At 54.2% G+C, this 25270-nt stretch overlaps 1 protein-coding gene across 1 annotated transcript; it reads right to left on the reverse strand.

Annotated features, from left to right (window-relative positions):
* Positions 1–8250: 8250 nt before the first annotated feature.
* On the reverse strand, positions 8251–22732 carry DMKN (dermokine). The gene is made up of 19 exons (XM_058674855.1): positions 22216–22732; positions 21466–21654; positions 21285–21341; positions 20967–21017; positions 20654–20836; positions 20002–20055; positions 19557–19619; positions 19362–19412; positions 17606–17659; positions 16328–16390; positions 15892–15942; positions 15351–15398; positions 13257–13313; positions 12839–12886; positions 11125–11172; positions 10568–10636; positions 9103–9126; positions 8943–8990; positions 8251–8549 (listed from the first exon to the last, which is right to left on the reverse strand). Exons 1-18 carry the CDS (start codon positions 22585–22587, stop codon positions 8943–8945), a joined length of 1530 nt encoding a protein of 509 aa, XP_058530838.1. The 5' UTR covers positions 22588–22732; the 3' UTR covers positions 8251–8549.
* Between the last annotated feature and the right edge of the window lie 2538 nt (positions 22733–25270).

Below are 25270 nucleotides of genomic sequence, written 5' to 3' on the forward strand. Positions count from 1 at the left end.
TCCTCGCCAGACCCTTGGCTTCTTCCCTTGCAATGCCCACCTCCTCTTACCTTAGGAAAGGCATCCCAGTTGAGGAATGGAAGTTTCCTTTTGATAGACTAAGGGGAAAAGAGAGAAGGAGAGTGCTGTGTTGTCAGTCCAGAGAGCCTAGTTCTCCCGAGGCCTGAGTCTGCCTTGTCCTTCCTGCCCAGGGGCGTGATTGCATGTGGTCATCACAGAATCCCTCCAAGGAATGAAAAGGACAGGCTGGGCTGTCCTCACTCTCACAGTACAGGTAAGGAAACTGAGCCCTGGGGAGCAAAGCTATTTGTGTGTGGTCCAGTAGAGTCAGGGCAGAGTCTGAGATGGAGGCTCCAGGAGCATGCTCTGTCACTGACTTGGCTTCTAAGTTTGGGGACCTCACTCTTCACGGAGTAAGAGTTTATCTAGAAAGGATGGGGAAATTCAAGTAAAATATTGACTTGTTCCCCTTCTGGAAACATCTCTTGGCCCAGCTAGCAACTAAAGCAAATAGAGTACAGTTAGTGATTGCCAAGAAGGGAGACTTTGATAATAAACTGAGCAGCATGCAGGCAGGGCAGGGCCCCCCACCCCTAGAAACTTCACAACAACCACCAAATGGTTGTTAGTGGTTTCTAACATGAAAACGTGCTACCACGACCCTGGAAGGCAGCAGACCCCAAAGAGAAGGCACCCCAGCTCCTACCTCAAACAGGGCATGCCAGTTCAGGAATTCATCCGTCTTAAAAGCCTGAGAAAAAAGAGGAACCAGAAGGTAAGTCAGTTCCTGGGAAAGTCGAGGCTGAGCCCAGCCCTCTGCAAAAGGGCATGACAGCTTCGCAAGTTCTCTCTCCTCCGGTGCTTAGACCCAGGGTCCGTGTGTCCATCCACGGGGAGAGTGGGCAGCCCCCAAAGGGTTGTACTTACAGTGCGTAACTTGTCGATGTTCAGGAATGGAGTGTGAAAGGCCTGGACGCACACACACACACACACACAAGAAAAAAACAGGGTGTTAAGACACCTGCAGAGGAGGGCAGAGAAGGGCCAACCTCGAACTAGGATGTACCAGAAAACTAAACTTACCACTTACCTGAGCTCCTGCTGCGTAATTGCCGATGGTGGTTTCTTCCTGTAAGGAGGGGAGGAATAGGAGACCAAGGATGGTGGCAGGTCCCTCTGCCCTGCCCCTCTCTGACAGCTCTGCCCTCCTCTGCTGGCCTACTACCTGGTGCGCACCATGGGAGTGGGGCTCTCTCTTCTAGTAAGGCATGCTGGCACCGACACATAGGGAGAGGGACAGCAGGATGGCAGTCCAGTCCCACGTGTGAGATAGAGATGTTGGAACCCCAGCCCGCATCCATGTGAGCAGAGGGTTGAAGGGGTGGCAAGACAGGCCGCCTCCCCAGGAAGCGCAGCTGTCTGGCTCTGCAGTTGAATTGACTTAGGGTATTCCAAAGGTACCCATGATTGGCCCTTGAAGCTGGAGCGGGGGAATTACCATGCAGGTTGGAGCCAGGCTGATTGAGGTCGGCCTGCTCTGGGAATGCCCAGCCACCAAGGGTGGCACTTCCCCGTCAACTGCCCTACTCCTGCCCTCAGCAGAGGTCACACACCGCTCGATTCTGACCCTTGGCTCACAGAGTAGTTGGTGTGTTTATTGTTGAAGTTGAGTTAAGCAATCTGGATTAGTAACAAATAATACGCATTTCCAATTTCTCCCAAATGATTTAAAACTCTGGCCATACCGGGCTATGTTTTCCTACTGCCTGTAACAGCAGTCACGTGGAGTAAAGTGCACCCCCTTCTGATGGGCAGGTTCGCCCCCGCTTCAGCTAAGGCCCCACAGCAACTCCCCCTTCACTGCCACTGCTTGTTCACTTGCTTGGGTTCTCAGCAGTTGAGTCGGGAACCCTTGTCTTAGGCTTTTCAGTGCAGACTAGACACCCTTCCCTGCATTCCGGGGCAGGAGGGGGCTGCAGGGGTCCCCTGTGTCTGCTCCTGCTGGGGAACTAGGTGGTAAGGATCCTTGCTGTGGCCTAGGCTCCCGGGAGAACAGGGAACTTCGGGTCACCTGGAAATTGTTCTCAGGGCTACAAAGGAGGTAAGGTTAAGCTGCCCCTAGATGACCCACTTTGGCCCCCTCTCCTCTCAGGCGTCAGTACATCAGCCACCACCTCCATGCTTGACTGTCCCTTCCAGAAAAGCAAGCATCATTGCTCCTAATGTCTTCCCAGAGGCGCTCTGTTCCCCTCCCCCACTCCACTCTTCCTTGGGACCCCAGCTTCACAAGCAGTCTTGCCACTGTCCACAGATTTAAGCCACTAATCCAGAAAGGATAGAAGCCGAGAACCTGGCAGGCAGATGGAAAATAGATAGCTGAGAACCCCACAGGTGACCTGCTCACCTCCGAACTCCCCAGGGCAGCCCCCTGGGCAGAGTGGAGCGCCAGGAGGGAGAGAAGAACCGCAGCTGGAAGAACTGGGATCTTCATGGTGTCAAGTTTGGGGTGCTCTGAGGCGGGGCCTGGCGAACTTGCCCTTTATATTCTCAAGCAGAAATGGGGTCCCCACCCGGGTGACTCACACCCAGATGCTGTCGCCCACCCCTGGGGCCCTGGAAGGGAGAGGCATGGACCAGTCCCCCTCTGCCTTGGATTTCTCAATTCACATTCTGCCTCAGGCCCTCGGAGGGGACAACCATGATGGGTTTGTTCATGCAAATGGGGGAGGCCTGCAGACAGGTTAGACCTGTCCCTGGGTTGTCAGTGTCACCCAAGCAGCCGCTCCTTGGTCTCTTCCTCTAATGCCTCATTCCTCTCTTCTAATTCAGACTCCCTCCCCTCCTCCATGCCAATAACCTCTGTCTACACTCTTCAGACCACCGTGGATGCCTTTCCGAGCCCTGGATTCTCTCCTTGCCTTCCTAACTTTGTCTTCTTTTACACACTTTGTACGAACCTTCACCTCCTGGCCAAACTGGACACCTTATCGAACACACCCTGTTATTCTTTCCTCCAGGCTCCTAGTCATATTATTTATTGTTTCTTTTTTTAAAAATAATTGTTTATTTTTATTGGAAAGACGAATTAGATTTACAGATAGAAGGAGAGACAAAGAGAAAGATCTTCTATCCTCTGGCTCACTCCCTAAATGGCTGCAACAGCTGGAGCAGAGCTGATCCAAAGCCAGGAGCCTCTTCTGGGTCTCCCACATGGGTGCAGGGTCCCAAGGCTTTAGAGCATCATCTGCTTCTTTCCCAGGCCACGAGCAGGAGCTGAATGGGACATGAACCAGCACCCACATGGGATCTCAGCGCTTGCAAGGTGAGGATTCAGCCATTAAGCCATGCGCTAGGCCCATAGCTTCTTACTAATCTCAGGACCCAACATCCTTGATCAGAGCTTCTCGATGCCTCCCACTATCTCCCAGTTGCATACCCCCACCTCCGCTTCCACACACTCATCCATCATTTCTCAGAATTGTCATATCAGTTCATTTGAATCTGGCATTGTGCCTAGGTTAATGTATGTTTCTCTCTTAGCATGTTAATTTTAACATCAGTTCTGCTTAGAATATGAAGCATGTTGAACTTAAGAACTGTATCTTAGTCACTTTTCTATCCCCCTAGCATGGTGCCTCACTGAGAATGTAGGTGGGTTGTGCTGGAATTGCTATATAGAAGCATCTTTCTAATAAGTGGAACCCTTTCTTTTGTGGGGTTTGGGCCCCTCCCAGTAGCCATCCCTCTTTTACTCGTGGGTCTTCCAACTGATGATTGTCTTGAGCTAAGACAGGGAATATGAAACCAAAAAAACAAAAACATAAAAAAGAACAGGTCTTAAAGCTAGCCACTGGGAGGAGATCCTAAACTTAGCCCACTGCATTTCATTTGAGCTTATCCCACTTCTCACCCCACCCCTCGCTTGGGAGTTAGAGCACCTCCAAGTGACGAAACACTCTCCTGAAGCAACCTGCTCCACAATGAGGTTCAAGTGGCCCAACCAGTTTCTGGTGTAATTGGGAGATGCTGGCACATAGCAGGTTCTGCCATGGCAAAGCAGACCTTATTGAAAAGTGGGCTTCTCTGCCCCAGCCTGATATAGCACACCTGGATGGCAAGCGGGAATGCCAGGTGCCATTCATGAGCCATCTGAAGAGGAACCCCTCAGAACTGGGCACTTCAGTCCACACTGTTCCTTTTCTAGGCCCACCTGCCCTTCTGTAGCCTCAGAAAGCCTCGCTGTCTTTGGGATGGCATTTCCCCCTTTGCAGAACTGTTTGTGGGGATAGCACTTGAGGAACACTCACAGGGCGCAGGTAGCCAACCATGGGTCAGTGGGCATTGTGTAAGTGGTACTACTATTGCAGAGGATTACAAGTAAGAAAAGGACGAGGTGGATAGAACATCTCCCAAAAGGTTTTCTGTAGGCCACAAATTTCTGTGCAATGAATTCTTGTGTGTGTGTGTGTGTGTGTGTGTGTTTTGTTTGTTTTTTCTGGTTTTTTTTATGTGTTCAATGAATTCTTACCAATTAATGAGCAATGAATGAAACAGCTCATTGGCCGTGATGGAATCAGCGTGGGATATCAATTATGGGGTAGAGAGAACCAAGAATAAGATGGAGGGGAACCAATGTTATGTAATCAGCTCCCATGGAGACGCCAAGGGAGGAAGCCGGTGTCCATTTCTGGCTGAGGGAATGCAGCACTACATAACCCAAACTCGGACATCTCTTTGGCCCTCCATTTTCCCCGCGATTGGTCTTTTATAACATATTGACCTCCGCGTTTTTCTTTCCACCCAATGGTACTGATAATAACGTTAGCAATTTATTGGGAGCTTACAATGTGGCACACCTTGTGCCAAGTGCTCTCAATGCATGATCTCAATGCAATAGCACAGTGACTCTGTGCGTAGGTACTATAAGTATCTACCAACTGTGGGCAGGGGAACCACAGCACACAGGGAGGCTAAAGCACTTATGCAGGGTCATTCCACCAGTGGGCGGCAGGGACACCACCAGAACCCCAGGATTCCAGAGCCTGAACCTGTTTTGTTCCTTGTCTCCACTATGGAGACTGCTTGTCCAGCACCTTGTGTGAATTAGACTCAGGCTTTGACTGTGGGGGCCAGACCCCACCAGCCTCTATGATCAGGTGTCCTGTGGCACTGTGCAGCCTACCTTGGCTCAGAGGACAGCTGCACATGTGTGTCCATGAATTCAAATGAGCTCAACCCTCGGAGGGACAAAATCAAAGAACCCTGAGGTTGAAGGCTCTGGGTGCGTATATGCCCCAAGAATGAGCCTGCAGGGGCCTGGCACGATAGCGTAGTGGTTAAGGTCCGCGTCTTGAATGCACCAGGATCCCATATGGTCGCCGGTTCTAATCCCAGCTGCTCCACTTCCCATCTAGCTCCCTGCTTGTGGCCTGGGAAAGCGGTCGAGGACTGCCCAAGGCATTGGGACCCTGCACCCACGTGGGAGACCCAGAAAGAAGTCCCTGGCTCCTGGCTTCAGATTGGCTCAACACCGGCCGTTGCAACCACTTGGGGAGTGAATCATCGGACAGAAATCTTCCTCTCTGTCTCTCCTCGTCTCTGTACATCTGCCTTTCCAATGAAAATAAATAAATCTTAAAAAACAAAATGAGCCTGTGACTGCCGCTCCTTTCCAGGCCCTCCTACAGCCCAACATCTCATCACGCCCAGGTGAGCTCCAGTGTTCTAGTGCATGCGTTCTAGGAGTTGAAGGTAGGCTCGTTCTGTTTAATACCTCTGAATGCAAGCCAAACACACCGTAGATGAAGCCAGACACATTCTGTTTCTACACAGGAAAAAGAAACTGGCTGGGCTGAATTTGTGATTTAATTCCACTCGGCTCTTTCCTAGCAGACTTCTTTCTTCCAGGGGTCATTTCTTCTTGGGTGATTCTTGTGGTCAGCACTAACTTTTGAAGTTGCCATCTCTCCGCACGCCTTCCCAGCCCCACACTGCCTCGGAGAGTCAGTGCTTCCTGATGGTTCAAAGGCAGGTGTTTGGGCAGGTGAGGGGAGGTGGAGAAGCTCTCACTGGGAGGTCACAGCCACTCAGGTAGGTGGCAGGGGAGTCCACCCAAAGGCCAAGGAGTCAGGCGGAAGCTGAGACTGGCTGTGCAACACCCCACATCCGGATGGTTGATGCCTAGCTCCCTGTTTAAGAATACAAACTCCCGTTTTCCCACAGGCCTGCCCTTATGCCTCCCCAAATGTGCCAGAACATGAGTGTGGGTAAGGCCCAGCCCAGATTGCTACACAACAGTCACACCTAGGGGTTGGGCACCAGCTATGTGAAATTATAGGCAAGAATGAGGGGTTGAAAGAATGAGCACTGGGTCCTCAGGGCCTTGGTAGACGTTTAAGTGAAAAAAACCTAGAATACTGGAGAGAAAGGGGGCTGCGTGTGGGATGTTAAGGGAAAGAATTTCAGGCAATCTGTCCCATCGCTTCCTCCCTCTGCCAGGGAGAGTAGGCACTGCTTCGAGCAGGTCTGGGTTCTTCCTCTGCCACCCACGCGGTGGGCACTTGGCTTGCACTTCTTCCCAGGAAGACGTCCTGAATTAATCACCATCCCTCCTGCCATATAAATAGTCTTCGGGGGCAGTCGGTTTGGCAACTGCTGCTGGGAATTCAAGACAGACGAGGCGCCTGCCCTGTGGAGTTGAGGCAGATCCTGATGAATGAAGCATGCATATGCAGGCACAATAGCTTCAGAGTGACAGGTGCTGAGAGGGTGACTGGGCAGGTCCTTTGGTGACCGGGAGGGGCGGCAGAATTTAGATCTGGCAGAACTTGAAGATCCTGAGGTCCAGGGCCAGGGTTGCCCCTGAGTGCCTTTCCTAGCAGGTCCTTGATGACTGTGGCAAGGGCACATAACCCCCAGGAGGAGCCGGGCTTCTGTTGAGGGCTCCTGAGAGGGTGTGGAAGGATCCGAGCAGGGCATTTGCCCTGGCTGTCAGAGGAGAGCTGGTTGGTCATAAGGAGACAAAATGGCAATTCAGACTCCAAGAGGGTAGCAGAGGTCCACAAGGGATAGAAGTGGCCTGCCAACCCCTCTCCCACTTTTCTAGTCCCCCCCAACACACACACACACACACACACACACACACACACACACACACTTTCTCACTCCGCTCACTCTCCGACCTCCTCACACCCAAACGTCCACACAGAGGAGCTGGCCAGCAGTCAGCAGCTGGAATTCTCATCACAAGGCAGCCCCGCGTGTGCCTCCATGTGGCCGCGAGAGGTTACTGCAAGGCCTTTCTCCAGAGCTGAGCCAGATCAAGAAACAAACCAGGAGCCATCCCCACCCAGCCCTAGGCTTCCAGCTTGTCTTGTGGGTTTGATCACTTTGGCTTCTCCCATTGACTTGTCAAACCCTGAGGAGCCCTCTCCTAAGCCTGGGGCTAGATCAGTGCCAGAGGTGGCCAGGGGTTGCAGCCTCAGGGAGCCTGCATTCCTAAAAGGTGTCCTTAGGCTGTCACAGTGCTGCATCATGTCCTCATTTTATATCCCTGGGTGGATGGCAGTGGTGAGGGCACCTGAATGTGGGCGCGCTACCAGCTTGCTGGGCCTGAGACTCTAACTCAGACTCTCAGCCTGGTCTGAGGGCTCCTCAGCGTGTGAGCAGCCTGGGAACCCCTGCATCTCTCGTGGGCTATGTCAGTAGCACAGACACTCTGCCTCACTCACTCTACATCCAGGTAACACAGAGCAGCAGCAAAAGAGCCCAGCCAGCTTCCTGTCCACATCGGCACAGCCATACTCCTCACCCACACTTCAGCTGGTTCCCACGGCCCCGGGGCCCCTTCTCCCCCACTCCAGTGCTCCTGTTTCCCCCAATCTTCTCCTTTAGCCCCCAGGGAATGATGGGCTCACTCTAACAACCTCTTTGCTGTCACAATCCGATATGAGCAGTTTCTGTTGTTTTTTTTTTTTTTTCAGGCTGCCGAAACACCTGTGACGACCTTGAGTGCACAAAGCGCAGTATCCAGAGGTAGGCTCCACAAAATAAGTCACAAATGAGGAAACTGAGGCACGGTGCCATCCACTCATGGCTGCTGGTCAGGGCTGGCTGAGAGCCAGGTTTCCTCTCTCTCAGTACCCATACACACACATACCCTTCCTTTATTGCATACCACTAAATCCTTCTCTTCCTCCCTGGTCCAGGCCAGCAAGGTGCAGCATGAAAACATAAACTTAGACAAAGTCATATGGAAGCAGGAATCAGGTTTTATTTCTACAGCGAACTCAAAAGTAGGAAAGGCCTCTTGCAGAATTGTCATGGCGACTTCAGATCACAAACGGAGCAGGTGAAGACAGGTGGCTTATCGAAGAAGGTGTCAGGTGGGGACACCATCCGGAGTGGGAAGAATGCAGGAACAGAATCGCCAGGTCCCCAGCACAGCCAATGGGATGTCAGTGCCCCGGGCAGGGCCAGTGTGGGCTGGAGATCTGTCTCCTCGCCGGTCAGTAGTTGCCAGGGCCTCGGTATTGATGGGGAGGAATTCTCTGAAAGATCAAATGGCAGAACATGGCACCTGCTAAGTTGGCCAAGCCTGGACACCCTCACATCCAGCTCCAAGGTCCCAGCAACCCTTCTGCTTTCCTGTTTGCCCTGCTTGGACTCCTCCCCAGAACAAACTGTGTACTCTGCCAGATCTGTCTGCCTGCCCTCCACCTAGCACCTCAGTCTCCCACTCGCCCCGCAGCCCCACTGCTTCTCAGCCCTTTGCCCATTGGGTGGTTGCCAAGTGTCCTCCGCCATCATCCCACATTGGGGTCTCCTCCTTCTCGGTCCCTTTGCACGTCCACTCCGAGCCAACCTGACCTTGAGTGGCTCTGAAGGCTAAGGAAATGCCAGGATCCAGCCCCGCCCACCAGGCAGGTGGCGCTGACACTCACCTACCAAAACTTCATCCACTGCAGCAAGCCAGGTTGCACCCTGGAAGCCTACAGGCACAAGCAGGAGACGGTCAGCCAGGGCAGCATGCTGTCCCCTGCCCACCGGCCATGTCCGGCCCCGACTCTGTCCAGCCATGGTTTCCCCAGCCCCTATACTCACCGAGGAAGATGGCGTGACTCCACCCTGGAAAAAGAAGAACAGAGGAGGTGATGTGGGGTTCAGCAGGCCTTCTGCCACTACCAAGGGTTCTCACGGGACCCCCAGGCCAGGGCGGCTCACACCTGCTCCTCGCTAAGGTCCTTGGGTCTGACTATGGATACTCAGTCACTAGAACTGGTTTCCAGCAGATGAGTCATCCTGCGTCCATGCTCTGCAGGTGACATGGGACATGTTCCCTGCACCCGCTGACCCAGGGGAATTAAAAGAGGGGAGCGATCCCGTCTGTGGCCTGGCCACCAACGGCTGGCAAAGCGGACAGCGCGGGGAAGCTTAAGCACATCTCCCACGTCTTGCTCATTAGCATGGGGAGGGCTTTTCATCCCCTTCTAGAAGGTCCTCTCCCCACAGAAAGAAGCTGTTGTTCAGGGACATGCAGGGAAATGCAGGCCTCATTTTCCTTTGCCGATTTAAATAGTACTGAGCAGATTCAATTTACTATTATATAATGTTGCTTAATTTGCAACTGAATGAAACAAAAATGTTCAAGCATTTCTTTTCCCTTCTGGGCTTTTTTAAAAAAATTTATTTGAAAGGCAGAGTTACAGGAAGAGAGAGATTGAGAGATCTTCCAGACGACAGAGGCCCAAGCACATCTGCTACAGCTTCCCCGGGCACATTGGTAGGAAGCTGGATTGGAAATGAGGCAGCCAGGACTTGAACCAGTACTCAAATGGGATATCAGCATCTGAGTCCGTGGTTTAACACGCTGTGCCACAGTGCCAACCCCTCAGTTAGTGGCTTCTAAGAGCTAGTCCACTCGCCTCCCCACCACTCCACCTTCCGAATAAAGGTGGGCAGAGAACAATGACCTTGCACTAAAGCTGCCTTTCGCCACGTCATCAGATGATGTCCTCCTTGAGAGGACTCTGGTTTCTGGTTTTTTCTCTATTGCATCTGACACCGTGGCAACTCCCTGTGGACTTCCTCTGGATGGATGGCTAGCGGAGCCTTGAACCTTCTGTTCACCTGCAGAATATTCCTCAGTCTCCCTTACAAATGAGGAGGAGGGCACAGGCAGAAGACACCATCTGAGGTTTGCCATACTGAATGCCTGGGTTTGAATCCTGTCTCCACGTCGGGTTCCCAACCCCTGGAGGGCCTCAGGCTGTCCATGTGGGAGACCCAGATGGAGTTTTAGCTGCTGGCTTCAGCCTGGCCCAGCCCCAGCTACGGCGGTCATTCAGGGAGTGAATCAGAGCATAGGTTATCTCTCTCTCTCTCAATCTCTCTCTTTCTCTCTCTCTGTCATCTGTCTTTAATTTAAAAGGCGCAGGAATTCTGACTTTCCAGGTAAATAGAGTGTAGGCTTGGCTAACCAACAGAGAGGACCCTGACAGAAAGCACCTTTCTCTTTCTCCCTCAGACAGAGACCCCCGTGGGAAAGCAGGTCAGCCACCAGTCTTACCTTTGCAGGCGTCTTGGGTGGGTACTGTGCATAGGCGGTAGGATATGCCTGCTGGTTATAACTGTAGTTCTGAGAGACAAAGAGGGAGTGGGGCAGTGGTGGTGAGAGGAGGAAAGAGAGGGAGCAAGGCATTTGTTCTGGAATAAACACCCCAGGTCCCTGCCCAAATCAGATGTTTCTTAACGCTTCCCCTGCCTGTGTCCACATGTGACTTTCTTGACCAGCTCTCCTCCAGCCAGCCCGAGCCCACCTGCTCACCACCTTTGACTGTCCAGCCCAAATGGCCTGCTGCCTCCTCCTCCTCCCCTCGGGACCATCCCCCCGCCAACTCAAATGTTATTTGGACAGGAGACCCAGGAAAGAACTAGAGTCTCCCTCCTGAGCTCAGGTGGCTGATAGTGGATAGTCACAGCTGGCCTCTCTGTGCCAAACTGAGGGAACTATGGAATGGGCGAGTAGAAAAGAGCCTTTCAGCCGGGTGAGCCCAGGCACCAAAGGCCCCCCACCCTGGGGTGCAGGGCGATGGAGAGGGATGCTCTGAGGGCAGCAAGACTCACCGGGTCAGCGCCACCTGCCCTCTTCTGCAATGATGACACATCTGCACCCTGAACGACAGAGAGCAACCATGAGTAGCGTCACTGTGGCACTCCAGGCCTCCTGGCCAGCCTGCCCCTGCCCAGGCTCTGCCCTGCACTGCGGTGCTGCAGGCCTGGCCAGCCAGGCTCTGCCCAGGATCACCCACACACACACCCTGCCCCACCCTTCTCAGTGGTGCATGCTGAGTGCCCGGAGCCTGCAGGAAAGTGATGGCCCAGAAAGATGGAGGACACACATTTCCACACTCAGGGCTGGGGGATGAGAGCAGAGAATGGGGTGTGGCAACAGCACCTCACCCCATCTACCTACAACACTGGCCTGAGTCCACGCTAGATAGAACCAGTAAGACCCACACAGCTCCCTTGTACCCCGAGCACCCCAGCCCCACTTTGCCTGCACTTTTGCAGCCACACCCCCACAGAGTGGACACCTGTGCGTAACTGCCATTCCCCAGAGTTGTGGGAAGGCTGGATGGACTCTTTGCTACAGAAGCGAAGCCATCAGCCCAGCTCTGGGTCAGAGCAGGGAAAGAACGAGCGGGGCACAGGAGGAAGCTGCCAGCCACAGAAGACACTCTGCAGGTGCTCTCAGCATACGCTACCCAGGTGAGCAAAGAAGGCCAGTTCCTGCCGTCACCGCTGCTCTGGGAACCCACACCATTTACCCACTCCTCTACTCCCCACCACACACACAGCCTGAAAGTTAAGTCCTACTCTGACTTAACTCTCTTCCTATCCACACTCAACCCCGAGCCTTAACTTCACCATTGGCCTCAATACTGAGGTCACAGACTGAGTAGCCACAGGCTTCCAGACATTTTTAAATTAAGTTGGTTATGAGCAATTAAAAAAAAAAAAAGACTTATAGCTTTTTTTGAAAAGTCAGTATTCCTTTTTACCCTAATTAACTATGTAAAGATTGTCAAAAATATAATAAAAGAACGGAAAAAAAGAAAAAAAAAAGTCAGTATTCCTAGCAACACGGGACCTACATACATGCAGGTATAGACTCACCTGGAGGGCCTTGATCTACATCTTGCATGGTACCCCCTGCCTAGCCTCAGGTGCCTCAATTGGTGTCCAGGAATTCTGCTGCCCCAAGGCCACTGTCCATGCAGAGTGCAGTGTGGTCCTCTGCAGGACCCAGAGGACCTGCCCATCCTTTCTAGACCCTTGGCACCTGCTTGCATTTGACCATGACTTACCCCCTCCACTTGCTGCCCTCCTATTTCCTTTCAGCTTTCCTCCCCCACAACTCCCTCCCAGCACCTTTGAGTTGACCCTGACCCCCGCACATCCTGGTCCCCCACCTATTCACCCTGCAGTACCCACCCAGCCGTGGCTCCCCCCAAGCCAGGCCAAGCCCAGCAGGAACAGCAGCAGAGCGGAGACGGCGGTCAGCTTCATGCTTGGGTGCCTTGTGGAGGCCCCAACCCTCGGCCCCCGGCTTTTATCTCAGGACAGACCTCCCACTCTGTTCCTTCTTCATGACTCACAGTTTCTTGCTCCCACCCCACCTCTGCTGGGGGTTGCATAAAGCCAGGGCAGTGGAAGGGAGGCAGGTACCTCCCTCTGCAGGGAGGGGCAGAAGCTGGGTGCAAAAGTCAGCCAGCTGCCAGCCCAGGACCTGGAACTCCCAGCTCCCCAAAATGAGAAGTGCTGCCCACTCTCTTACCTTGATAATTTCTTTCCAGTTGAGGAAAGGGGTGTTGTGTTTGAAATCCTGAGGGGAGAGGGAGAGAAGGAAGAGTGGGCCCAGGAAGCCAAAACCCACCCACCATGGGGCATTAAGTGTGAGTATGCTGGGAAGCTTTCCAGATTGCAGCGAGTATGTCTGGCTCTGGCACTAGGGCTGGGTGTGGTGTGAAGATAAGCCCATGAGAGGTTAAAGTCAGCAGAATTTGTGCTGGTCTCTGGTATCTTCGGTGATAAAATCTAAGGGAGGATTATGAGACCCAAAAATTCCAAGAGGGAATTTATGATGGGCTAGGGGGTGGGGTGCTGGAGCACAGTGTGGCTGTCTTGAGGGAGGTCCTGGGTAGGGACAGCAGAATGGGGCACTTCATTTACTCAAAAAGCAAGAGTTCTCCTACCTCCCAGAGTCGCCGGAAGTAGAGGAGGGCTCGAGTGCTGGGGGGTGGGATTTGGCCCTGTGGATGAAAGGTGGGGAGCGGGTTAGCCCTGGCTCCTGCTGCTCTGTCTCAGCCTTTGGGATTTCATGGTAACTCAGGGTTGAGAGGAAAGGGGTGTAAAGAGGGAAGTTGGGAGAATTAGGGACACCTGAAAACTGCGTGGGTCGATGGAGAGAGGGGCTAGATCTCTGAGCCGTGGCCAGCCGCCCTGCCCCAGCACATGTGAGAATAGAGTATTTCTCTCTCTCTCTCTCTCTCTCTCTCTCTTTCTCTCTCTCTCTCTCTCTCTCTCTCTCTCTCTCCTGTTGCCACCTGCCTCGTGCAAAATGTAACTGTAGCAAAATCTCAGACCTGGCCCTGGCCCCAGAGCTTCTCCAATTTTCCACCTGCTATGCCACCTCCATCCTGTCTCCCAAGCTGTGGGACTGAAGCCACCTGCCCCCAACCCCCTCCCAGAACAACACTGAGACGTAAGAAAGGAGCAGAGACCAGAGTCAGGGCCAGCTAAGGTTTATTTCAAGGGCAAGGGTTGAGGCTGATGGTGAGAGTGATGCTCTAAAAAGGGAGTGGGGAACCCTCATCCATCTGGTAGCTCCTTGTCTGGAGTTCACGGGATGCGAAAGCTCCTCTGATCCTGGGCAAAGAAATAGGTTCTAAGAGGCAGCCGGAGGAGCATGAGTTGAGGGCAGTACAGCATCAAAGTCAGGGTCGCGCAGACACATGCTCCAGAAATCACCGGCAGGCTTCTCTCCCCACCACTTTCATCCACACAGATGCTGATGTCCGGGCTGTGGCTCAAGAACCTCCCCCACTAACCCACCCCACTCCTACCCCACCGCAGCACCCGAAGCCCCTGCCCACTGCTGAGTCAGCCGAAGGCATTAGCTTCCCTCACCACTGCATTCCCTACCCTCCTGTCTTGGCACTGCAGCAAGCTGGCCTGTGTGAATCCTACCTCTGGTCACTCCCTTTGCTGCCCCCCCTAGATGGGTAGGAATGGAGGGATTAGCTGCCCCAGCCTGGGGCAACCCTAGGAGTCTTGCTCCTATCAGAAATCATCCTCTAGGAAGTAGTTCTGTCGTCATTCGAACCAGAAATCCACTGCCGTACGGGACCTTCCACATCCTCCTCTCTCACTCCCAAATGGCCAGTCTTGGACTTTCCTGCAGTTAGGGCTCTGCTGCCCCCTGCTTCCCACCTCTGCCACTGGTCTTCTCCCACACAGACCACAGGATCTTCCAGGGCAGGGACCCTAGTCTGTATACTTTCACAGGAAGCATCAGCCCCTCTGCTGCTCCCAAGGGGCCAGTTAGCTAAAACACCTGTGGAGGGGCAGGGGCGACTGGCCACTGGAGGGCAAGCGCCCGGGGCGGGATGCAGATGCCCTCAGCTTGCACCTGTCACACCTGCAGAAAGCAGGGCCCTAGCGTGTCAGAATTTTCTAAAGAAATCAGAAGTCCAGGGTATTATGTGAAGTCTCTCAAGGTTTTAAATTCGGCAATTAATTCATACTCCTGAGAGAGAGAGGACTCCAACACAGCACAACCGTGGGCAGGCAGCTCCACCTAGGGACTTCGCTAGATCTTCTGTCCTCATCCCTCCTTTCCAGTCCAGCCCCCACCCTGCACATGCAGCCATCATTCTGGTGTCCATCAGCCTGGCTAAGGGCCTCCCGCACAGATTCTGAATGGACGGACAGGGACAGACTCGTGCCCATCCGCCTCCCGACCCTTGGCAAATGGTTGTTGCATTTTCCCTTCTCTCTGGACCTACCAGGCCGGATGGAACCTGGGAGACCAAGAACCCATCAGTTCTCTACATTGAGGCAATACAGGGGCCCTTCCCCTCCTTCTGCTTGCCGCTCCCCAACTCCCAACTATTCCCAAATTCTCCCTCTTTTCACGAATCTATTTGTCCCCCTCCCTACTCCACCCCTCTTGAGGGTTTTGCTGGTTTTCATTGTTAATGGCAGCAAAGGTTAGCTGCTTGCCACAGCCCCTTCCCTCCCACTTGGGATTACACGGGGTTGGGGTTACACGGCCTTCCAGCCCTTACCTTGTTTATGGCATCCCAGTTAATGAAACCCAGCTTGGATTTAAAGTTCTGCAAATGAAAACAAGGGCCAAATGGAATCCTCATGTAGTTAGCTCAGGGTCTGAAGCCAACAGAGATACAGGGCCACTGTTGACTGCTGGTATAGAAAGAGCACTTGAAGGGAAGCAAGCAGTTAAGACACCTGCGTCCCTTATCGGAATGCCTGGGTTTGATCCCCAGCTCCGGCTCCTGGCTGTAGCTTCCTGCCAGCACAGGGGTGATAGTTCAAGTTAGTTGGGTTTCTGTCACCCAGGAAGAGATCTGGATTGAACTCCCAGTTTATAGCGCTGGCCCTGGCTATTGTAGGCATTTGGGGAGTAAAGCAGTAATGGAAATTCTATATGTATGTGTGTGTGTGTGTGTGTGTGTGTGTGTGTGTGTGTATGTGCCTCATAAATAAATAATTTGTGCTCTAAAAATTATTTTGAAAAGAAAAGAAAGAGGACGGTAGCCCATGAGGCTGCAGGGACAGAATGAGCGGAGTGGTCCCAAAAAAACTCACCTTCCAGAAAGTGTCAAAGTTGAAGAGCTCAGGAGCTGTCTGAGGAGAGTTCTAAGGAACCAAGGGATCACAGGATGAGATGGTGCACCCACCCCACGAGCCAGGGGTTCCCACCCACGAGCCAGGGGTTCCCACCCCACAAGCCAGGGGTTCCCACCCTGCAAGCCAGGAGTTCCCATCCCGCAAGCCAGGGGTTCACATCCTGCAAGCCAGGAGTTCCCACCCTGCAAGCCAGGAGTTCCCACCCCACAAGCCAGGGGTTCACATCCCGCAAGCCAGGAGTTCCCATCCCGCAAGCCAGGGGTTCCCACCCTGCAAGCCAGGGGTTCCCATCCCGCAAGCCAGGGGTTCCCACCCTGCAAGCCAGGGGTTCCCACCCCACGAGCCAGGGGTGGAGCAGGAGGCCTAGCAGGAGAGGCGAAGCAACCCCACTCACCACGTTGTTGAGTCCATTCACAGCATCACCTTGGCTGTGGCCGTCTCCGTCAGACCCTTGCCCCTGGGGGAAGGAAAGGGCTCAGTGTCCACGGCTTGCCCATCCTGTCCTGCCAGCTGCCTGTCAGCCTGTGCTTTGGCTCAAGCACCTGGGCCCTGCTCCGGAAGGCCACTTGCCCTCTATGCCCAGCACCCAGCTCCCACCTCCAAGAGCCATGTCAGAGGGACTGGCTGCCAGGAGGTCCAACCCAACCACGGGATCGTGTTCATCTTCTTGCCTCCATCCTCTCCTGACCCCAGAAAACCACTGGTAGTGAGAGCAGCACCAGGCTCTGTGCGTCTCCTGCCTTATTCCTCTGTGGGAGGGCTCCCCACTACAGATGAGGAAAGTGAAGCTAGGAGGCAGGTAGCCCACAGCCGGTGCCAGCACCTGAACTCTGCACCTCCTCGCCTGGTTGGGGTATAGAAAGCTCTACAGCAGGTGTGGGAGGGGACTAAGTCACACTCCACATCCCACTTTCACCCGGAAAGATCAAGGTCAAGAGGTTGACACAGATGACAAGTCACAGAGCCGACGTTTGGCCTTTGTCATTTCAGAGTTCGGCAGCTGCCTACCTCTCAACACTGTCTTCTTAAAAATAAGGTTGTTAGGGTCTGGGGTTGTGGCACAGTGGGTTAAGCCACTGCTCGCCACTGTTAGCAGCCCATACCAGAGCATCATCAGTTCAAGTCCCAGCTGTTCTGTTTCTCATGTGTCTGGGAAGGCAGCGGAAGATGGCCCAAGGATCTGGACCCTTGACACCCATGTGGGAGACACAGATGGAGTTTATGTCCTGGCAGCTCCACTTCCCATCCAGCTCCCTGCTTGTGGCCTGGGAAAGCAATCGAGGATGGCCCAAAACCTTGGGACCCTGCACCCGCGTGGCAGACCCAGAAGAAGCTCCTGGCTTCTGGCTTCAGATTGGCTCAGCACTGGCCATTAGGGACACCTGGAGAGTGAACCAGCAGATGGAAGACCTTTCTCTGTCTCTCCTCTCTAAAAATCTGCCTTCCAATAAAAATAAATAAACCTTTAAATATACGTATGTATTAAATACAGTTTTTAAAAACATCCACCAGCCAGTTCTCCTGTGAATGAATAAGGAGGGAACAGAGATCCCAGATTCCCATCCTGGTTTCCCAGTGATACCAGGACAGGCCCAGGACACCCTGCAAGGAGAAACGGCTTTTGCTTCCTCCAGACCCTCTCGCGATAGCAGCCCTGCTTCTCCCAGCTCACCTGATGGCTGTTGCTCTGGGAGCCCCCAAGGAGGTGACTGCTCTCTCTGCTTCCCTGGGGAGACAGAAGAAGGGGGCCAGGGTCAGCAGGGAGCACAGCAGCACACAGGTGAGGGATATGGCGACCCAGACAGGCCCTGCGAAAAAGGTCCCCTGGGGCAGTACTTGTTACAGCCGCCTGCAGGTTGGCCGCCGCTCACAGACACAGTCTGCGGGCCCCTCTTCTGACCCACCTCTGCCCAGGGCCCGAAATCAGCAGGAGAGGACCAGTCCCCTGCCGCCTCAGTGGCACCCTGGGCTACCTAACATTTCCGTATGCCCAGGGCTCATGCGGAGACCAGCGGCGATCTGGAACTGACTGGCCTTTGCTGGGACCATTACTACACAGTCAACCTCCACCCCATGTGCCACTGTCATAGTCTCTACTCCTGTCCTGATGTTCCCAGGGCTGGAGCCCTCCTTATCCTCCTCTGGAGCCCGGAGTGATGAGATGGTGAAACACATATTTCTGTTTGGGATGCGGGGACCATCCCCCAAGATGAATGTGTAAATATAATAAGATGCCTCTAAAAATCCTACTGGAATTCTATTTTGGAATTTGTCAAGATAACTGCAAAATTCCTTTGGAATAATCAAAGCCCCACGGATAGATCAGAAAACATGGAAAGGGGCACTCGTGCCAGCAGACATTAACGCTCTGCACTGTTCCGTGCATAAAACAGGGTGGCACCTGCATGTCTCGCAGAAGTCCTCTGAATAGGAAATCATGTACAAGCAACATCTTCAATCAATTGTGAGAGCGGTTCAAGATGTCGGGCCCAGAGTCCTGGCTAACTCCTCAGAGATGGGGGTGGCGAGAGGCAGGTAGGATATTAGTTACAGCTCATTGTCCCTCTCATGTTTTGTAGGGTATGCCTGGTTAGCTCGAGCAGGGGGACTAGACCATGTCCAGCAAACTAAAGTTCAGCTAAGTCAGAAAGCTGTATTGAAAATGTGAAACTCCTAATATTCTAATGCTGGTAGAAATAAAGGCATTTAAAGCAATGACACCAAGAATAGGAGCCATAGAGAAAATGACTGATTATTTTTCTTACTACCTATCCATCTAGCCATAAAAAAGCCTAGAAACAGAACTACATGCCAGAAGAACCTATCTTAAAAACTATGTCCCCATGCAGGGCTAGTGTCCCCAGTGGCAGTAGACTCCACAGAACCCCACTGCCATGGTCACCCTTATCATTGGGCCTTGCTCCTCGCCGAGTGGGCTGCACCACCCCAGTGCCCAACCTGGGGAGCTGGTCTCATCCCAGAGCCGCTCGTCACGGTCCGCACTTTCCCAAGGGTGACAAGTGTGGACATGAATATCACATTATGTCAGAGCCATAGGGGTGGGCAGAGAGCCCAGGGTTCCAGAAAAACTGGAGGGAATGTCAGAGTTCACTAAAACCTGTCCCCTGGCCAGATGTGGGACACCAAGTGTGGTCCCAGGACTGTCTGGTCCGCTTAGGGCATCCGGCAGCTCCGGTTGTGGTTTCCAGGCAGGCTCAGGATGTGAGCTTTTACCAAGAATCACATCTTTGGAGACTCTTAGTCCTTATAGCAGTAAATGCTCAGGGTTTTTTGTTTGTTTGTTTGTTTGTTTGTCTGTTTTTCCTGCGAAATTGACAGTTGCACTCATGGGTTGGATTGGCAGGAGTCGGGGAGGAGTCTTAGGGATAAGGCTGAGATGGGGCAATGACAAACAGGCAACCTCTCACCTGGTTCCCAGATCCTCCAGCCCCTCGGACATCATTCCCAGGGTTTTCACACTGTGGGGAGAGAGAAGGCTTTGATCCGCTGGCCAGCACTCACCATACCAGCACTGGGCCTTAGCACCTAGGGGAGCCCACCACCACCACCACCCGACTCTGCCCATGCCTCTTGCTGCAGCTGGAGCACCCATGGCCACTCACGTCGGGTCTGTGTCCCCCTCCACTTCCACCGCTGCTGCCTGAAGAGTGGCTGGGATCGGTTCCCTGCAAAGACATGCAGACGTCACAGGCTGTCCTGACAGAACGCACCCCAGGGACCAAGAAGGTCCCTGCCGAGGTATGCAGTAGCTGCGACTCTCTGAGGTTCCCCACACTCTCCACCACCACCTTTCCCCTCCCTGAGCCGGTGAGCCACTGAGGGACGAGGGACATGATGGTGAACACAGAAGGCCTGGCCTGTGCGGGAATGCTAAGCAGCCAATGGGCACAGGCACCCTCACCCTCACTCCTCTGCAAGTGGGCTGGGATCTCACCACCAGGGCAGGTTGGGGAAAGGTGGGGGGCAGGGGGGGACAGGTGGGGTCCTGCCCCCACTCTGTCCTCCAGCAGTACCCTAGTCCCAGCTCAAGATCTCTTGGATCCTTACCTTGGAAACTGAGAAACTTTGGTCCACATCCCTAGAACTTTCCAGAGGTCGTTCCTAGATGGGAGAAAAGGGGGTGGAACCCAGAGCAGGAATTGCACCAACTTGTCATAACCAACGTGATGACTGACTTGTCAGAAGATCCCTTTCCCAACCTCAGAAAGCCAGGAGTGGCTCCCAGCCCCTCTCCTGGTGCCATCGACCCTGGCGTGGCTCCCCTGTGGGCCTCTCCCTACCTAGTCAGAGCCTTGTGGGTACCATCCATAAGTTCTCCCCTGTGTATCCTGCCTTCCCCCTGCCCCAGGACAAATGTCCCAGGCTTCTGTGTCCACTCTGTTCTTCCCTCTGCCACCCCCAGCTCCACTCAGACTTGTTGGAGGAGGAGATTTGGACAGCAGGTGAAACTACGCCCCCTCTCCCCACTCCTCTCTCCCCGCTGCGTCATGGGCCAGCAGGTTAGGGAGTAGAGTCAGCAGGGCCAGGCAGGGCAACTCTTGCAGGGAAATGGGAGCATATGGGGCAGAGGCCGTGCTGGCCTGGGGCTGAGGGAGCTCCAGGAGGTCAGCCTCCAGTGACACCAGGGAACCCCTGAGCCCATCAGGGACCACCAGGGTCCTCACCCCACCTCTGCCATCAACCAAGGAGCAAAACTCACCCTGCTGGCCCCAGAGCTGCTGCTGCTGCTGCCGTAGCCATTGTTGCCACCATGGCTGCTGCCGCCGTTGCTACCACCACCATGGCTGCTGCCGCCATTGCTACCCCCACCATGGCTGCCACTACCACTGCTACTACCGCCGCCGTGGCTGCTGCTGCTGCTGCTGCCATGGCCGTTGCTTCCCTGGGGGGGAAGGACAAGAGTGTGTATAGATCAAAGACAGGAACGGGGATTGCTCCACCCCTTCCAATCCCCCCACACCTCCCTTCCAGCCCAGTCGCAGGGGACCAGCTTCTGCCTCCTCCCTTCTTACCCCAGGGTTGCTGGAACCTCCACCTGCACCGGAGGGCGGGGCGTTGGTGCACTGCAGAGGAGAGGGGATGGGTGAGCTTCCAGCAGGAGGCTCCTGATCCTGCAGCCTGCCTTTCTCCCCTCTCACCTTGCTCCTTGCCACCAGCCTCCTCTCTACAGCTGTCTTGCTGGCATTCTTCACCTTACTCCCATCTCTCCCTGCCTCATCATTCTTTCCCCTGAGTCTGACCCCATTTTCTCTCTCTCTCTCACAGACACACACACACACACACACACACACACACACACACACACACACACACCCTCTTCATCCTCTTACCCCTGTGTTTGAGTTGCTGCCTCTCACTGAACCATAACCAGGCTGGGCCACTGCTCCCTGCAGGGAGAGAGAGAATGACAACGGATGTGAGATCTAGAAAGGTAAGCAAGGGAGAGGGCGTGGAGAGCATGGGCTTGAGGGAGGCAGGTGGTAGGGATCAGGCTGGGCTGGTTAACCTTACCTGAGGATCTGTCCCAAAGTTGGATGGCACCCCATTGGCCCCAGGACCCCAGGAGCCTTCCAGAGAGTTAGTGCCAGAGCTGCCTTCCGAGCCTCCTGGGTAGCCTTGATTCCAGGGGGTTCCTGGTCCTCCAGCGTGGCCTCGGCTATAGCTTTCCAGACCTGAGACACCATGGCCACCCGACGATCCCTGCCAGAACAACGCACCTGCACTTAGGGCAGGTCCTCTCCGTTTTGCAATGGACCTATCTCTGACCCATGGTGGAGAGGGCAGACAGCACAGCCATAAGACAGGGACGCAATAGAAAATCTGTGAGCAATGTGTTGAGGGATGTAGCACAGAGGCAGCTGCCTCAGAGAGCAACAGGGAGCCCTCCATCCTTCATCCTTGCAACTGGTCCCCAAAAGTCTCAGTCAGGCTCCCCACATCTCTCTCCTCCCCTCCCTTTTGTTAATTTATTTGAAGAGGCAGAGTTACAGAGAAGTGGAGAGAGATCATCTGTCCACTGTTTCCCTCCCCAGATGGCCACAACAGCCAGGAGCTCCAGCCAGGAGCTTCTTCCGCATCTGCCCCACGGGTCCAGGGGCCCAAGCACTCGGGCATCCCCCACTGCTTTCCCAGGCACATTTCCAAGGAGCTGGATCCAAAGCAAAGCAGCCAGGATTCAAACCGGCACCCACCACAGGCCAAGGCTTTACTTGCAGCCTCCTCCCCACTGCAGTTTCCACATCTGGCCTCCCAGAGACTCACCCAGGAACCGGAACTGCGTATGGCATCTATTCCTTGCCGGACGATGTTCTCAGCCTGTCTGCCGGCCTCACCCACAGACCTTCCGAGGTCCCCTGCTGCTTCCCCGACCCTGTAACTGAAAGCATCCCCTAAGCCAGGGCCACTAGCGGCACTGCCACCCTCTTGGCCAAGGGCCTCCTTCATTCCAGAGTTGGCTGCCTCTCCAGCCCCATGGCCCACGGCCTCCCTGACTCCGTGGCTAACGGCATCTCCCATCCCTTCTCTGATGGCACCTGCGCTACCACTCTCCTCTCCATTTGGCAATGGACCAGCCTCCCCACTACCCAAGCACAGGGCCAGCAGGAGGCAGGTCAGAGACCCCTGAAGCTTCATTGCTGGCTTGCTCCCTCCTGCTCTTCTGCCTGGCTTCTTCCCACCCAACTCTCTGTCTTGTCCTTTCTCTTCCTATGCGTGCCCTCCACGGTTCTCTCCTTTCAACTGCTTCTTCTTTCCCTCCCTCTAGTTTTGCAGCCTTCCGTCTCCCTCCCCAGACTCCCCAGCCTGCCCGGAGTCCACCTACTGGCCACTACTCCTTATACTGTGCTTAGAAGAAGGTGACAGGGATGGGCAGCCCCGGGTTCCTCCCCGTGACTCAGGGCCAGTTCCCGATAGGATAATGAGCTGTAATTGTGAGTCTTCCCGTCTGTGTTGAAACAGAGAAAGAGAGAGAGGGAGCCCATGTACCAGGCAGGGAGGGGGACTGGGATGTGCAAAGGGCTCTCCATTGCCTAACCCCAGGAATTTGGGGCGCAGGGTGGGGATGGGGCATCTGAGGTTGTGGATGTCTGCTGGAGGTGGGGCTTGGGGCACACAAGAGAGGAATTCCAGATCTAGCCTGCCCCCCAGAGACATGTGGATAGAGAAGCTCCGAAAAGCAGGACACAGCTAGGCGCAAGCCTGCATGACAGGTGCCTCATCCGGGCCTGTTCCCAGAAGGTCTTTACTCCTACCTTCCCATACAACCTCCTAAAGGTGACTCTGCCCTCTTGCTCCCAATACCTGCCCGTCTGCAGAGAGAGGGGTCACACTTAAGGCTCTGAGCATCCCAAGCAGGTCCTCCGAGAGGACCTGAGGTACCAGGCAAGGATCTGACCCCAACCCCGAGACTGCAACAGGTAGTATTCAGGCTGCTGTGGCCAGGGAAGGCTGGGCGGGAGCCTGGGAGCTGGGCAGGCCTTCTGCCCCAGGGAACAAGTGGGAGGAAAAGGCCAGGAGAGGGAGAGGCTGACCCAGGCTTCCATCCTGTTTACCTGGCCTTGGAGGGGGACCGTGCCTAGGATGAGCTCATAGCCAGCCGCCCCTGAGGGGTGGGACTGCACCAGCTCCCCCACTGCCACCTCCAGTCTCTCTCAGGGGCCAGGGCAGCCCTGGCAGAAGAGGAAGGATGGACATGAGGTCAAGAGTCAGCCGGAGCCAGTGACCCTCTCCCAGAGCCCCCCTCCGGATCCTCCCTGGGTTTCTTCCCTGCTGGGCCAGCGTGGCTGCTTCTGCTCCCTGGGGCCCTCCCACCTGGCCCCACCCTGTATCACCTGCATTCATCACTCCGCTGGGGAGGGGCAGTTTCCATCAGTCTTTCTCAATGTCTCTCAGTCAGTCCCTGCCTTCCTCTCCACCCCAACACCCGCACCCCAGTTGCACATCCAGCCCTTCTCCCCATGTAAACACCAACTCTGACTCTCCGCGGAGTTTTTTGGGGGGTTTTTTTGGGTTTTTTTTTTTTTTTTTGGTTTTTTTTTGTCTCTGCGTCCTTAATGACGTGATAGTGGTGGCGGTTAAAACGATAGCAGCCTTGAGACAGTCCGCAGAGATTTCTATACACCTGGCACAGGAATGAACACTTAAAAGCTTGGCTGACCCTCTGGTTACCCCATTTAGAGACAGAGAAATTGGGGCCCGAGAGCACGTGGTGAGTGCTCAGAGGAGCCCAGAGCCGAGGCTAGCCCCTTGTTGCTCTGTGACCCCAGCTGCCGGGCCTTCTCTGTCACTCCAGCATCTCAGGCCTGCCCCTGCTTGTTCTCTGGATAGATTGGGTTCTGGGTTTTTTCCTCTTGGGGCTGTGTGTGAAGAGAGTTACAGGAGCACATCTGGATCCCCCCAGGATTGGTGATGGAGACTTGAGTCCCTGAGCTTGTTCCCCTAGAATGGGGTCATGAGGCAGAGGAGGGGCCCAGAGCAGAGGGCTCCGTGACTCAAGACTGCCTCCCAAGCCCCCTCCTCAGCTTTCACCTCCAGCTTGTCCAGTCTCTGTCTTTAATCTCTCTGTGTTGTGGCACCATGGGTTAAGTCACTGCCTGCAGTGCCTGGTATCATACGTTGGGGCCGGTTCTTGTCCCAGTTGCCCCACTTTTAACCCAGCTCCTTGCTGATATGCCTGGGAGAGCAGTGGCGGAGGATTCAAGTACTTGGGCCTCTGAATGGAACTCCTGTTGCTAGTTTCAGCCTGGCCCAGCCCTGGCTGTTGCAGCCATTTGGGGAGTGAATCAGTGCTGGTGCTCTCCAACACTCACCTTCAAACACTAAGTAAGTAAGTAAATATTTATTTATTTATTTTAAAAATAAGCTGGCCTACTTTGTGTTCTAAGAAGATACTTTGGGCCCTGCGTAATGGCTCAGTGGCTAAATCCTCACCTTACATGCACTGGGATTCCAGATGGACATTGGTTCATATCCCAACTGTTCCACCACTTCCCTCGTATGTTTTCCCTGCTTATGGCCTGGGAAAGCAGTCGAGCACGGCCCAAAGCCTTGGGACCCTGCACCTGCATGAGAGACCCAGAAGAAGCTCCTGGCTCCTGGCTTCAGATTGGCTCAGCTCTGGCCAATGTAGCTATTTGGGGAGTATACAAGTGAACAGAAGACCTTTCTCTCTGTCTCTCATTCTCTCTGTAAATCTGCCTTCCCAAGAAAAATAAAATAAAGCTGTATTTAAAAAAAAAAACACTTTATCCCCAAATGTAGGCAACTGCCTAGGTTGCCTTCTACCTGGAGAAGTGTTACATTGCTGGGAAAAAAGCAG

This window comes from Ochotona princeps, chromosome 16 (genome assembly GCF_030435755.1).
Source record: "Ochotona princeps isolate mOchPri1 chromosome 16, mOchPri1.hap1, whole genome shotgun sequence".
NCBI lineage: Eukaryota > Metazoa > Chordata > Mammalia > Lagomorpha > Ochotonidae > Ochotona > Ochotona princeps.

What these genes read in the sequence shown, in the direction of transcription:
- DMKN (XM_058674855.1), bottom strand. Translation starts at nt 22,587, where the DNA reads ATGAAGCTTCAGGGGTCTCTGACCTGCCTCCTGCTGGCCCTGTGCTTG. An exon ending in AAAGTTTCTCAGTTTCCAAG is followed by an intron (nt 19,620 to 20,001) that starts GTAAGGATCCAA and finishes ATGTCTTTGCAG; the next exon opens with GGAACCGATCCCAGCCACTC. An exon ending in TGAATGGACTCAACAACGTG is followed by an intron (nt 15,943 to 16,327) that starts GTGAGTGGGGTT and finishes TTGGTTCCTTAG; the next exon opens with AACTCTCCTCAGACAGCTCC.